Consider the following 14,776-nt stretch of genomic DNA (forward strand, 5'->3'; position numbering starts at 1 on the left):
TTCAGACCATCCTTTGTGGTTACTTTAGGTCTCTGAGTTTGCAAAACTGCCATGTAGGCCTCCCCTGAGCTTGTCAGGTCAGCATCTGGCCCCTTTCGTCTACACTTCCCAAAGAATCCTTTTTTTTCCAACCACACAATCTTAAAAGTTCGTTTTTTTCTTGGGGGGAGGAGACAGGAGTAAAAAGCTAAATTGCAATTAATTAAAAGGTCAAAGGGTAGTGGTGGAAGCAGCAGGGCCCTCCTTCATAAAGGTTTTGGTCATAGATGGCTTATCCACCTCGGTCTCTTTCTGCCTCCAAAAAAACGTTGGTGTGGAAAGTCCAATCAGTCCTAAAATAAATCTCTTAAGGAGGAATGACTTGCCATTGCTGTGAAGGGGCCCAAGAATGCCATTCTCAGAAGGCCTCCCAAACTATTTTGAACAATGGTAACATCTCTGGAATATCTGAATTCCAGGGAAATTAGGACTCGAGTAGGTCTTTGTTCGGCTCCAGTCCAGTCATACAAAGTATTCCGCGACTTGGCGTCAGTCCGTCCCAGTGCTGGTGGACACGGTACCGGTTTTTCCCGCGGAAGGAAAGATGGTTAGATCCAGAGAGAGGTCTCCGAAGCTTAACAAAACAAGACTAACTACAATGAAACCTGAGTCCTCCGGGATTCTCGTCTGGAAAGATTAGGGGAGCCCGTCAAACCAGGGTCACGGTCAAGGAAGGCGTCTGAGAGTTAAGGAACCTAAACAGTCCTCAACACTAAAGTGTTCAAGAGTCACCTGCAGGGATGGTGATTCACAGAAGGGGGTGGAGGGAGTGAAGGGTAAAAGGGGGTCAAATATATGGTGACGGAAGACTGGGCACACAATGCAATATACAGACGATAGATTATAGACCTGAACACTTAAAATCTATACAGTGTTATTAACCAAGGTCACGCCACTAAATTAAGTTTTTAACAAGTCACCTGCAGAGCTAGCGACAACGGCGGGTCCCCAGGCCTCACGCCACAGCGCTCCGGACGCCGGCGGCCCTAGAAGTAGTTACTTAACTGGCTGCCGAAGGTTCCCTGTAGACACGAGGTTCTCGGAGATCACGAACTCGACAGGAGCGTGAACCAAACACCTACGGTGAGAAGGCGTTCCCCGCGGTGGGTGCGCGGCCCGCGCCAGACACAGGCCGCCGGGCGGGATCCCGGAGGCACGGCCCCGCCCGCGGGGGCCCACGGCGCCGGCGCCGCGTCACGTGACCACGGCGCGGCCTGCGCTACGGGTCCCGGGAGGGGCCAGCCCCGGCCGTTCTCGCGTCTCTGCCGGCCCGCAGCGGGCCGCTCCGGCCGGTGTTTTGCCCGGGCGCCTCCGTGCGCTCGGCCAACGGCCTCCGAGAGCGCCCACCCGAGCCCCCAGGAGCCGGCGGGCGACGGCCCTCGCCGGGGACCCTCCAGCGGGCCCAGGGGTGAGTACTGACGTCTTCCCGACCCGCGACCTGCAGCCCGGGCGCCGAGGCCGGGATCCTCCGGCTGCCGGAGGGACCCGCGTCTGCCCCGGTGCGTCCCTGTTGCCTCCCCAGCCCGAGTCCCGACCCCCGACCCCCGACCCCTGGGCTTTTCGCCTTCAACCCCGATCTTTCCGCCTTCTCAGGCCTGGCCTCCCCATCTGGCCCTGAGGGGGAACTGCCCTGCAAACGTTTGGAGCAACCTCTTCACCCTTTCTAGGTCGCTGTCTCAATGTCGAAACATTTGGACTTTTTTTTTTCCGTCTAGAAAATAGCTTGGGGGGGAGGGGGCACTAGAGATGTCCTGAGCTTGAACAAGGCGCTTTGCTGGTCGTCTTCCCTCTCTCCGGGTCAAGGCCTTGGCATCTTTTAAGTATGTGACCTTGAGCTAGACACCTGCCGTCTTGAAAAGTAGTTTTTGTTGTTGTTTTGGTTTTCTTTTGACTTTGTGGAAAGTACGTGTGGGAAAAGAAAGGCCTTGCCGAAAGCCGGGTCGGGCGCGAGAGGCCCAGGCGGGCCCAGCCGGTGAGCATCCTTGTTCGCAGGTGCACATGCCTGAGCTGCTCCCGGCACTGATTCCCTCCCGGGAGCGGGGAGCAGGGAGGGGGGAACGGGGAGCAGGGAGCGGGGAGGGGGGAACGGGGAGCGGGGAGCGGGGAGCAGAGAGCAGCCGAGCCCCCGTTCCGCCGAGCCTGGCCCCTGCCCTGGGTCTGCGGGACGAGCCCTGTCCTGCAGCCTTAGAGCCGGGCGCCTCCTCTCCGGGGAGGAGAAGGCTCTCAGAAGTGAGGTGTCTTTTAATTGCAGAAGATAAGAAAAGCCTGGGGCCCTTGTTCTTTGTTCCCAAATATAGAACCAGTTGTTTCCAGGCCTCTCATCGATGGAGAAATTTTAACTTGTGTTTTCTCTCCCTGGGTGAAAAGCATTTGCTTCTGTGTCCATGTCGTTAGCTAATGAGATCCCAAAGAAAAATCCCTTAGGAAAATGGATTTGGAAAGAATTAGAACCAGTTAGTTGCACTTAGCAATTTTTCCCCGTGTAGTTAAATGTGTGTGTGTGTGGGGGGGAGCTTCTATCTTTTTGGTTTCAGACGCTTGTGAATTGGTTTTGCTATTCTTTCCAAAAGGAAATTGTGTGTTCTATTCCTTCCTGTCCGATAGGGCTGCCTCATTTTAGGATTACCAAGTTTGGCTGTACTCTCCTCCTTTCTGGTGTTCAAAGTTGTTTTCTGTGGATTCAAAACCGTATTTTAAAACTCAGATCGTTTATATTTTTCAACTTTTCAGTGGTTTTTATTAAGCTAAAGTTAATTTTGGATTGCTACACCCTGACTTTCTAATAAACACATTCTTTTAAGGATAGTTGCTTGGAAAGAACTGAAACAGGTGACCTAGATTAAAACCTTGAACTAGATCAGTGGTCGGCAAACTCATTAGTCAACAGAGCCAAATATCAACAGTACAACGATTGAAATTTCTTTTGAGAACCAAATTTTTTAAACTTATTAAACTTCTTCTAACGCCACTTCTTCAAAATAGACTCTCCCAGGCCGTGGTATTTTGTGGAAGAACCACACTCAAGGGGCCAAAGAGCCGCATGTGGCTCGCGAGCCGCAGTTTGCCGATCACGGAACTAGGTGCACACAATGAGTGATAAAGAACTGGACCGTTTTTTGTTCTTTTTTTTTGTAATTAGACAATTATATAAATCTGTGCAACCATGATCAGTTTGACCCAATTTGTTTCTGTCACTCCCTATGCTTTTTCTCTGGGTCCCAGTGTTTTGACATAGAAAATAAGAAAGTCAAGCATGAACCATTGTGCGCCCAAATTGGGATACTTTTCATGAGTGGGACGTGACTGACTTGATTCTAGGTGGTGTATGATTGAGGGTTTTCATAATAGTTTTTGTTATGTGTATTTAAACTGTGGTTTAAGGTAGTGATGTAAAATTTCCTTTTAAAAAGTTGGGTTAAAGAAAAAATTAGCATAACGAAGAGTAAATGTGCTGTGTGAATATGGGTAAAACCATGAAGTTGGTAAATTACTGATAATTGGGAACCACTGGGCTTAGAAAGTAGAGATCTATGATCATCTGTGATTCTGAGAGAAATTTTGTGTCCTTAGTTTTTAACAGAATTAGAGGCCTGGTGCACGAAATCCGTGCATGCGTGGGGGGGGGGGTGTCCCTCAGCCTGGCCTGTGCCCTCTCACAGCCTGGGAGCCCTTGAGGGAGAGGGCTTGCAGAGAGCGGGCCTAAGCCTTCAGTCGGACATCCTTAGAACTGCTGCAGAGGTGGGAGAGGCTCCTGCCACCGCTGCTGCGCTCACCAGCTGTGAGCCCGGCTTCTGGCGCACTGACCACCAGGAGGCAGCTCCTGCTTTGAGCGTCTGTCCCCTGGTTGTCAGTGCGCATCACAGCAACCAGTTGTTCTGCAGTTTGGTCATTTGCATATTAGGGTTTTATTATATAGGATATCAGTACTGGTTACCTAGTAGATTCTAAGGGAGAAAACTTCAGGAATTAATATCTTAACTCCAAATGGGAATTTTATTTATTGTCGAAATGTATTACCAAAAATATCATAGTCTAATGAGGGAAAGTAAAAAATTAGATTTTGATTTATTTTACATAAGCAGAATCATAGTAATTGGGACAGTTCAGCGTTAAATCTTTGTAGAAAAGTTTCATTTAATCTTAAGTAACTCCGATTGGCTACAGGAGTAATTTAGCTTTTTCCAGAAGTTGTCTTTTTTCATGTCCACCTTTATGATCTAAGTCTGTAATACTTGACCAATTCAGATTCTCGTAAGATGAGCTGTTGCTATAGAATAGAATGTCCCAGTGAAAAGTTAATTAGACTGAAATTCAGTAAATGGAGTGTAGAGAATAGCACATTTCAGGGAGATAATGTTCTACAATTTGTGAGCCTTGTTTATTATTGTAAAACTTCAATTTTTCATGTCCCAAGACTATAATCCTCTTCAGATATGTCTTTTTAGTGTTATTTCTAAATACAATCATTTACTGTGCTTCTGATTCATACAAGTATAGGATGAGTATCTCATCTAGTAAGATGCACAAAAATTGATTATTGAGATTGTCTGTGGAGACCTGAGTGGTGATAGGACAGGATCTGTGGACACTTTATTTTCTTTGTATGTTCTTATATGCTTTGTACCGCATGCACGTAATATTGGTTTAAATTAAATGCTAAATAATTGTTATGTATGGAATTAAATTCTAAATAAAATTTAGCCAATACATTTGTTACTTCCTAATATATATGTGTGTGTATGTATATATACACTTATATGTATGTATATATATATATGTGTGTGTGTATATATATATATATATATATATATATATATATACACACACTAGAGGCCCAGTGCATGATTTAATCATGCACCTGGTGCACCAGCGGGCTGGCTGTCCGCCGGTGCACCAGGCCTTCCGAAAGCCTCCGGCGCGCGGAGGCTTTCGAAAGGCCTTGTGCCGGAGCAGACAGCCGGCCAGCTCCCCCGCTTTGGCTTTTGATCGCGGGGGAGCTGGCCGGCTGTCCGCCGGTGCACCAGGCCTTCCGAAAGCCTCCGGCGCAGCCATGGCACAGACGCTGAGCTCGGCGCCGCGAGCTCAGCGCCGCGAGCTCAGCATCCTGCTGGCCCAATCAGCTACCCCGGCCACCCTGAGTCCCGCCCCCTGCGCCTCCTGCTGGCCCAATCGTGGGCGTAGCGGAGTGATGGTAATTTACATATTACCATTTTATTATGTAGGATAAGTATTAAGATTCTTTAAAATTTATATATATTTTTCATCTACATTTTTCTAAATTCAAATAAGAAATAATTAGTCTATTATTTTATCTTGCTTAACTAATGAATGGTTGTAGGACCCTGTCTGGTGGCCCAGTTGGCTAGAGCATCATCCGGTTTACCAAAAGGAGGTGGTTTGCATTCCTGGTCAGGGCGTGTTCAGGAGGCAGTGAATCATTGTCTGTGTGTCTCCCTCCTTCCCACCCTCCTTACCTACCTCCATCTAACTCCTTCCCTCTCTCTTCCGCTTCTCTCCCTCCCTTCCTCTCTCTAAAAATCAATAAATTTTTAAAAAATTATAAAATTGGTTGTAAGCTTTTTAAGTGTTTCTTTATTTTGTGGGGTTTTTTAATATAAGGTTGTGCATCTTTGATGACTTTTATCATTTGGAGAATTTCCAGAAATGAATTCCTAATGTGGTATCATCTAGTTTCTCAATTAGCTCCTGTTTTTCTCCCCCAGGGACAAAAGGGGCTCTATATCCAGCACGTGCACACTGAAGCAAGTTAAAGGATTTACTATGAAGCACAGAAGCAGATAGTGCCAAGTAGCAAGTTGTAGTTGGTACACATTTGTGAGTACAGATTTTCTCTTTTAGCTCTCTTTTCTTAGCCTTTAAAACATCTGCATGTCAGATCCTTCAAATTCATACATTTGAGTAAAGAATAAAAAAGCAAGTTCACAGTCGTAATTAACCAGTTGAGCAATCTCTAAGAACTCTCCTAAATGTCTCAGTGAAGTGGAGTTTAAGGTGTGTAATACATCTCTGACATGGAGCTTAAGAAATATCCCACCTATGACTTACAGTTATACTGTCCTTTATATCTTATTGCCCTTGATTTGGGTATAAATGTTTTTGCTGAAAATTTAGTATGATTTTGTTTTCAGAGTTATTTTTTTTTGAAAAAAACAACACTACTTATACATCAAATATTAAAGCTTCTTGAAAGACATTTATTTCTGCCTTTTACATTCTCTTTGTGGTTTCTTCATTAGTCAATAAAATGAAGAGGATTCTTTCCCTTCAAAATGTAATGAGTAGAGTTGTACAGCAAAGTGTTTTTTTTTCTAATCTGACTTCTCATTTGTATATACATTGGATTAGCTTTTCTTTATCCTGTTGGCAAAATCATAAAATAGTAACTGTACTTAATACCATATAGAATAACTTATTTAAGAGGGATTTGAAAATTTGTTTCTCAGATCAAGCCCCAAACCTCTTGAAATCCAAAAATTATTTTAAGTAGATATTTCTTTTATTCATAGTTTTCTTAAGAAATGAATTATTGAAATACTGATTTTTATTCTTTCTTTTTTACAGCTGGAAAAGCAGTGTCCGTGTTGTTATGTACACCTCCAAAAAAATTCAGATCTGTAGGGGAATTGTTGTGTAAAGTAAACTGAACTACAGGGTAGCAGTATTTTAATAGCTATTATAGACGTGTATTAACTATATTAAAAATGAGTAAAAGAAAAGCCTGTGACCCACCAATAGGAAGGTCAGTGACATTTTATTCAGTTGAGCTGGTATTAATAGGCTTGAGCAATAGTGGCCTTAAAGCTAATTGCCATAGGCTAACCATGCTCTTTTACATTTTTATTAGCATTTTGTGTTTTGGGGCAACTTTCTTTCTACTGCATTTCCCCGGAGCATGGATCCTTCTTTAATTCAGGTTACTCAATGCATCTGTACCACCTTTCCCCTTAAAGGCATGTCATGCTTTAAAATAATATACATGTAAATGTGATATTAACCTTTTGCACTCGGATGTCGAGTGTGACTCGACACGGTTAGCATCGGTAGCAGCTCGAAAAAAAAGCAAGCGAGTGCAAAGGGTTAAATACAAATGAATAATGTGAAACTTTCAATCCCTCAAAATGAATGTATACATTAAGGATTTATTAATGCATATGCTATATTGGTATTCATTGCATCCCAGTCATCAGATATACATTCAGCAAGAGATGCTTTAATTTGTATTTTGTGATTTTCAAGGGATTGCATCTTTTTTAGTACATTTGCCTTATAAATCTGATTTTCATCTTTTTTTTTTCCATGCATGACAGCAATTTCAAATTTCCTTTTTGTAAAATCCCAGCAGCTTTTCTTCCAATAATTGATTAGGAAATTTTAATTTTAAGTTTTCTTTCAGGCATTTTTGAGTTATAAGCAGCATGCATATCTATACTGTGTGTGTGTGTGTGTGTGTGTGTGTGTGTGTGTGTGTGTACACGTGCGCATGCACAAATGTGTGTTGTGGTTATACAATAATTTTTAAAATTTACTCCCAAACAATAGTTTCAAGATGCAGTTTCAACTGATAAGGGAGAGAAGGCATTAAATTAAAGAAAACATTTTCTTCACCTTTTATTTTTCTTTTTTATGTATTCAGTACTCAGAAATGAGAAGTCTCTTTTTGCTCTTTCAATAAGGTATTGTCATCTAACTTCACAATGCAGAGAAGACTAATGTTTTCATACTGAGTCACACTGTCTTTAATTTTTTTTGCCCACAGAGTGAGTGGGGCAGCATTTCCTTCTCCCACTGCTGCCGAGATGGCGGAAATTAGTCGAATTCAATATGAAATGGAATACACCGAAGGTATTAGTCAGCGAATGAGGGTCCCGGAAAAATTAAAGGTAGCACCACCAAATGCTGACCTGGAACAAGAATTCCAAGAAGGAGTTCCAAATGCCAGTGTGATTATGCAGGTTCCAGAGAGGATTGTCGTAGCAGGTATTTTACATTTGGGTATTAGTGCCTGGCATATCTTTGTTTTATATATTTTTAGGAGAACTTTATGGTTTTTCAAAACATTGGGGTTAGAAAATGCAACTTACAATTTTTTCAAAAATTTTATTTACTACAATAGTGTGAAATTTCAAACAATATTTTTAATCAACTAATTATTGAGGTGTAATACATTTTATATATATATGTGTGTGTATATATATATATGTGTATATATATATATATATATATATATATATATATATAATGTGTATAATTTTTAAGTGTACAGCTTGATGAGTTTTTTTTTAAATATATTTTTATTGATTTCAGAGAGGAAAGCGGGGGAGAGAGAGATAGAAACATCAATGATGAGAGAATCATTGGTCAGCTGCCTCCTGCACGCCCCCCACTGGGGATCAAGCCTGCAACCTGGGCATGTGCCCTTGACCAGAACCGAACCCGGGACCCTTCAGTCCGTAGGCCAACACTCTATCCACTGAGCCAAACCTGCTAGGGCACTGCTTGATGAGTTTTAACAAATGTATACACTCATGTAACCTCTACTACTGTCCAGTTATAGAACATATTCATTACCCCAGAAGATCCCCCCGTGGCCCATCTCATTTAATTTTTATCCTTCAATTTCAGGCAACCATACTCTGTATAATCAGAGACTAGATTTATTTGTCTTTCCTAGAGTTTCATATAAATGGAATTATACACTGTATACTCTTGGGTCTGGCTTTTTTGGCTGAGTGTTATGTTTTTGAGATTCTTTCCTGTTATTGCTTTTATCTTGTTCATTCCATTTTATTACTAAGTAATAATTCTATTGTGTAGATATACCATGATTTGTTTATCCATTTACCTGTTGAGGGACAATGAGTTGGGTGTTTTTTTTGTGTGTGGGTTTTTTTTGTTGTTGCTGTTGGGGCTATTAGGAATAAAGCTGCTATGAATATTCATGTACACATCTTTGTTAGGACATGTGTTTTACATCTCTAGGTGTGGAGTTGCTAGATCATATTATAAGTTATGTTTAACTTTATAAAAAGCTGTCAAGCTATTTTTGAAATTGGTTGTGCTCAATTATATTCCCATCTGTGTTGTATGAGAGTTTCAGTTGCTCCACATCCTTGTCAGCATATTGTATTGTCAGTCTTTAATTTTGGCCATTCTAGTGGGTATGTAGTGGCAAATACAGTTTAATAAAAGTTCTAGCTTTTTAAAACCTCCCTTCTTACCTTTTTAATATTTTTACTCCAAGGAAACAATGAAGACATTCCATTTTCAAGGCCAGGAGATCTTGACCTCATCCAGTCAACTTCTTTAAAACCTCTGGCACTAAAAACACCACCTCGTGTACTTACACTAAGTGAAAGACCACTAGATTTTCTGGATTTAGAAAGACCTCCTTCAACCCCCCAAAATGAAGAAGTAAGTAGAGTTTTAACATCAACTGAATTTGAAATAATAGAGGAAAAAGCAAAAGCTAAAGAGGAGATAAGAGGCTATAAATCATATCATTAGCAACATGTAATGAAAGCCTTCTGCATGGACCATTAATTACTATAAATTCTGGTCTGTAGATATCCCAAATAAGATATTCTGCTATTGTGTTATTTTTAATTTAAATCATGTCTCAGGAAAAAGCAAATTTTGGGGAAATCATGAACCTAGGCACTACACCTTCAGTGATACAGAAAAAGCTGGGAAGTTTAGCATAGGAAAAGACTAATGCATCACTTTGTTACAAAAGCAGTCTGGCATACAGAGCAACCCGGAAGGCTCCTTTTCCGTTGATACTACCTATTCTCCTGCTTGCTGAAAAGTTTCTACTGAGTTAATTACTGTGCCATATATCGTTAATAGCTATGTTGACCTAAATATGGCAAGATAGACTCATAAGGTGTTAGTAGCCATATTCAGATCTTGCCTCTGCCATTGATTCAGGGTCACTTTGTAAAACTTATTTTCTGTGATGATTTCTGTAATTGCAACTTTTTCATTATAGCTTCTGAAATTGTGCTGTGAGGCTAGTAGGAGACAATGTGAAACATCTTTTTATTGATAATGGAACTACCTGTCTTTCATCTTTCATAGAGTCCTTTCCAAGGAGGATAAAGGACCTATATAACATAGGGAAGTGGCGTTTCCTAGTACTAGGTATAGTCTTTTCTTAAGTTGGAAGTTTCTGCTGAGGTAATAGAGAAAATATACTTGTAGGTGCTATTGTGGACATTCTAGGTATTTGCTTGGTGAAAGACACTAAATTTGAGTGTTCACATGATGGAAAAGGCACTAAGATATTTGCAGAATTGTATTTATTTAAGAAATATTTCTTTGAATTTTATTGTAAGATACTACATTGTGAGACATAGTTCCTGCATAGTGGTATGAGTGAGGGAAAGATACCCACACACACAAAGATTCTTTAATAGCAAGGAATAATGAAAGTTATGAAGATCGTTACACAAGACAAAAGATAACCACAGCATGCTCCTAGTTGGAGGCCCAGTTTCCGGCTCCCCAAAGTTCCCACCAGAAATTACAGCTGTGAATAGTATTATCTTGGAGTAAGGATTCTGCCAGGAGAGCAACCCTCCCTTTAATGTTCTTCTAGTTTTGTTTTTCTTTTGGTCTTCCTGCTCCCACTATTTTAGACACTTATGCCTACTTGGTATAAAGAACTGATTGGAAACAAGCCACCCACTCTGCTGAGTGAGTACTTTACGCCTGAGTGAGGAAAAAAGTACCACTAGGGTTACCCTCAGTAGATCTAGATTTTAAGTCTGTATGGGTTTGCTTTTGCAGTAATTTTGATATTTAGTCAAATGTGGTAAGTGTACAGAGTACATTATTGCTAGGGTGAAAAACTTTGGCTGAGAATTAGATCTAATTTTAAAGACCTGCTTTGCTACTTATTAACCACATGACTTTGGGCAAGTTATTTAACAATTCCAATGCTCATCTCTGAAATAAAGATGAAATAATGCCAAGTGCCTAAGATTCTTGTGGGAATTAAATATATACCTTTGTCTGTGCCTAACAGGTCCGTGCAGTTGGCAGGCTAAAAAGAGAGCGCTCTATGAGTGAAAATGCTGTTCGCCAAAATGGACAGCTGGTCAGAACTGATTCCATGTGAGTACAACCACTAAGTACTGTGTCTCCTTTAAGTTTTCTCCATAGATGTTGTCTGTCTCATCTTTTTCTAAATAATTTACGTTTTTTAATTCTCAAATATTTTTTAAAAAAAGAAAAGGATGTGTTTTATGCCTAAGAAACAATTTACTTCTAATAGCATTTAAAATCTGTTTTGCATTTGCATTACTTTTACATAATTGCAATACTTGTAATAACCTTAAAAACCTGACCATTTCTTAGTTGTAAACATTTTTCAACAGCGTTATCTTTTATGTGTATGGTAGTCTTAGCAAAGAATGAATTGCCTATTTGGGGAATCTTCTATGAAGTATACTTAAGAAAAACTGATAAATGTTAAGTGCTCAGTTCTGTGCATCCTTTAAAATTGTTTAGCATGTAGGTTAAAAAATAAAGAAAAGGTAAACACTTTATATAAGGAAAATCTTTTTATTTCCAAGTTACTCAATTTGTCATAAGATTGTGAATTAACCCTTTCTAGCTCTGCTTCTAATGAGCTGTGGTAAACAATGTACCATAGGCGAGTGGATTTTTTTCCTTTCCAGGATTATTTTTTAGCTTCCTGCCTACCAAGTTATTGAATTATTAGATTCCTTTTATTTTCCAAAAATGCAAGTATATTGCTTAAAGGACTATTTGTTTAAAACGCTTTCTCATTTGGCTAAATTTTCACACCCTGATCTTAAAGCTCCCTCACTATAAGATGCTTTAAATCAGGCAAGTGCTTTTTTGTTGTTTTATCAAAACTAATGGGTTTTTAATAAATTTAAACATCCCTTTATTTGCTGGTCAGTATTTTAAATCTAAAAGCCATTGGTAATTTTGGCTTTTTAAAATAGGTGATTTAGATATTTAATGTAAATTAATATGTCTTCCTCAGTAACCATTCAGTCAGTTATTAAGAACTCATTCATTGTGAACCAAATTTGATGCCAAGCATTACAATGTTAGCTTCTTTGGGAACTGCAAAAGAATTAGGAAATGAAACATTTCTCTCTTGCAAATCTAGGTAAAAGCAAAACATTTAAATTTCTATACAAAATAACTAGAGTACAATACAAGTACCACCATTTATATTAAACATATCAAGTTCTAGTTTGAACCTGACCGAAGAGTGATGGTCTTTGATGGGCATAGGGCAGTGGTCGGCAAGTTCATTAGTCAACAGAGCCAAATATCAACAGTACAAAGATTGAAATTTCTTTTGAGAGCCAAATTTTTTAAACTTAAACTATTTAGGTAGGTACATTGTTATTAACTTAATTAGGGTACTCCTAAGCTGGCCTTTGCTAAAAACTCAAGGGGCCAAAGAGCCGCATGTGGCTCGCGAGCCGCGGTTTGTGGACCACTGGCATAGGGTTTCTCTTTTCTTATGTTAGGTGCCAGAATGGTAACTTCTCTGATTTCTTGGGGAATCTTTAAATGCCCCCTGGAATAGTTATAGTTATTCTGACACAGGAGGAAAGTAAGTTCAAATTAATATATATATCTCCTTTAGGGAAGATTGATCTGAAATGTCCAACCACTATTAATGTGAAATTTTTTATAACTATGTTTCCTTGAAGGTGTCTGGTTGGCAGTGATATCAGCCAGCCTATGAAATCATTTTTCTAGAATACTTACAAGCATATTATACAAATGGTGAAAAAGCTACATAGTTTATGGCTAAGGTAGCTTCTTGATATTTAGTGCCCTCAGAATGATTCCACGTAACCTCAAAGCTTTGATTATTTTCTATTTGTAATGTTTTTTAAGGCAGCAAAGGTTTTAATAAACTTTTCTGTTATATAAAAATACGGCTTATTTAGGTGTTTATTTAATATTTTGAAGTTTCACACTAATGAAATAAAAGCATCAGTCTAGCATCACTTTTGTCTTTTTCCTCACAACATATATATTATTGGTATCTGAGTTCAGTTAAAAAGAAAGGAAACAGCTGTATTAAGTATAAAAACCAGCCTATTCTGTGATTTAGAGTAGATGATTAAATCATAAGATATTTTTGCAGTTGCCAATAACATAAGTTCCTCATAAAAGAAAAGATTAACAGACTTAACTAATATTTTATTTCTTTTTTTTAATTGCCTTAATGGCATTTTCTAGATGTTTTATAAAACTGAAAACCTCATGTGTTAATTTTTGGTAGTAAAAACAACATGAATACTTAACTATAAATTTAATATTGAAATGCTTACTTTATTTACCCATACTTTTTATTAGGATGGTTATATATGTTACCATGTCATTTTAAGTAAGTTACTTAACTATCTTCTTAGTAATAATATGACCTTGCCTTTTCTTCTACCATTATTAATTTTTACAACTTATAATTGAATTCATCTTTAAGAATCTACATTTAATTAACCTTAGGAACTTTATTTAACTTGGTAACGTGGTCAGGAAGAAACTATTAATAAAGCTACATTTTACCTCTACTAAAGACTATTGCTGTCTTTACCTAAGTTAGTCTTTTCTTTGTAATATGAGAGTAATTATGTGTCATTGTGCGTGAACCTTTGCCTACCTTTACTTTTATTCCTTGGCTTGAAGAATAGAAGTACATACGGATATAAGAACAAGAGCACTGGCCTCTGTTCTCTTAATTACTTTCAACAGACAGTAGGGTTGAGTGTGGTCAGCCATAGATATAAAAATGAATTCTGACCAGTAGAATCGTATCTAGCTTTTCCTTTGTGTTATAAAAACTGAATATGTAAAAGAAGCATAATTATTATTTAAGGTGGCACAGATCAGATTCTGCCCCAAGAAATAAAATTTCAAGGTTCCAGGCACCGATTTCTGCACCGGACTACACGTAAGATTTTATCTGCTCTGCTTTTCACGAGTAGGAGTTATTTTTATTTTGCAGGCTTATGTCATACTAATATAATTGGCATATAATATGTTTGGCTTTTTAGTACCTCTGTTACAGGATTTCTCAAACTGTGATCATACACTTTATATAGAAAAACAAACCAGACCAACTAAAAAAGTTATGTGTGATTTGGGGCATAATGGTGAAAGTGAAATGGACAAATTTACACATAAGCATCTGAAACCTATATAATTTTATTAACCAGTATCACCCCAATAAGTTCAATATATTTTTTTTAATTACACTTAAGGAGCAAGCATCCTTTTTCACTTTCTTTATTTTGCTTTGGTTGGAATAGTCTCTGTTGATTCAATTTTAACCAAGTTTAGTGATCCCAATTTTTTTAAATTTTATTTTAGCATACTATCTTGTTTCATTTTGAGTCAGAAGAATGGAGTGTGAGTGTGGTTTATCATTGAGGTTTTTAAAAAAATATATCATAGATTAAAATCCTGCTTGAAAGAATATTTTGCAATCATTTAGACCCATGGAGCGAAGGGAAATATTGGCATTTAGTTATAAGAATTTAAAAACTAATATAGTTCTTAAGCAACAAAAGCCACTCTGGCAACCAACGATTTTTCCCTTATTCTGGTTCTCTTATTGTGCTTCTAGGAACTAGTAAATTGCCTTAAACAGTGGCAACAAATTAGTGTTCTCTGTATATAAAATTTCAAGAGAAATGACACAAGATTCTTGTTCCAA

General features: G+C 38.9%; 1 protein-coding gene across 15 annotated transcripts in view; it reads left to right on the plus strand.

Moving 5' to 3' along the window:
- Nucleotides 1-1,247: 1,247 nt before the first annotated feature.
- MFF (mitochondrial fission factor) overlaps nt 1,248-14,776 on the plus strand; it is a 29,276-nt gene continuing 15,747 nt past the window's right edge. For 7 of the 15 annotated variants that reach the window (XM_079782803.1, XM_079782810.1, XM_079782813.1 and 4 more), the window contains exons 1-7: nt 1,248-1,447; nt 5,763-5,874; nt 6,622-6,799; nt 7,817-8,037; nt 9,302-9,471; nt 11,087-11,175; nt 13,937-14,011. In XM_079782803.1, the coding sequence (XP_079638929.1) occupies nt 6,762-6,799; nt 7,817-8,037; nt 9,302-9,471; nt 11,087-11,175; nt 13,937-14,011 (593 nt within the window). In that variant the 5' untranslated portion in view covers nt 1,248-1,447; nt 5,763-5,874; nt 6,622-6,761. The remainder of the gene's footprint in view (nt 1,448-5,762; nt 5,875-6,621; nt 6,800-7,816; nt 8,038-9,301; nt 9,472-11,086; nt 11,176-13,936; nt 14,012-14,776) is intronic. The other 8 variants (XM_079782811.1, XM_079782814.1, XM_079782817.1 and 5 more) reach the window with 2 other exon arrangements.

This window comes from Cnephaeus nilssonii (genome assembly GCF_951640355.1).
Source record: "Cnephaeus nilssonii genome assembly, chromosome: 10".
NCBI classification, from domain to species: domain Eukaryota; kingdom Metazoa; phylum Chordata; class Mammalia; order Chiroptera; family Vespertilionidae; genus Cnephaeus; species Cnephaeus nilssonii.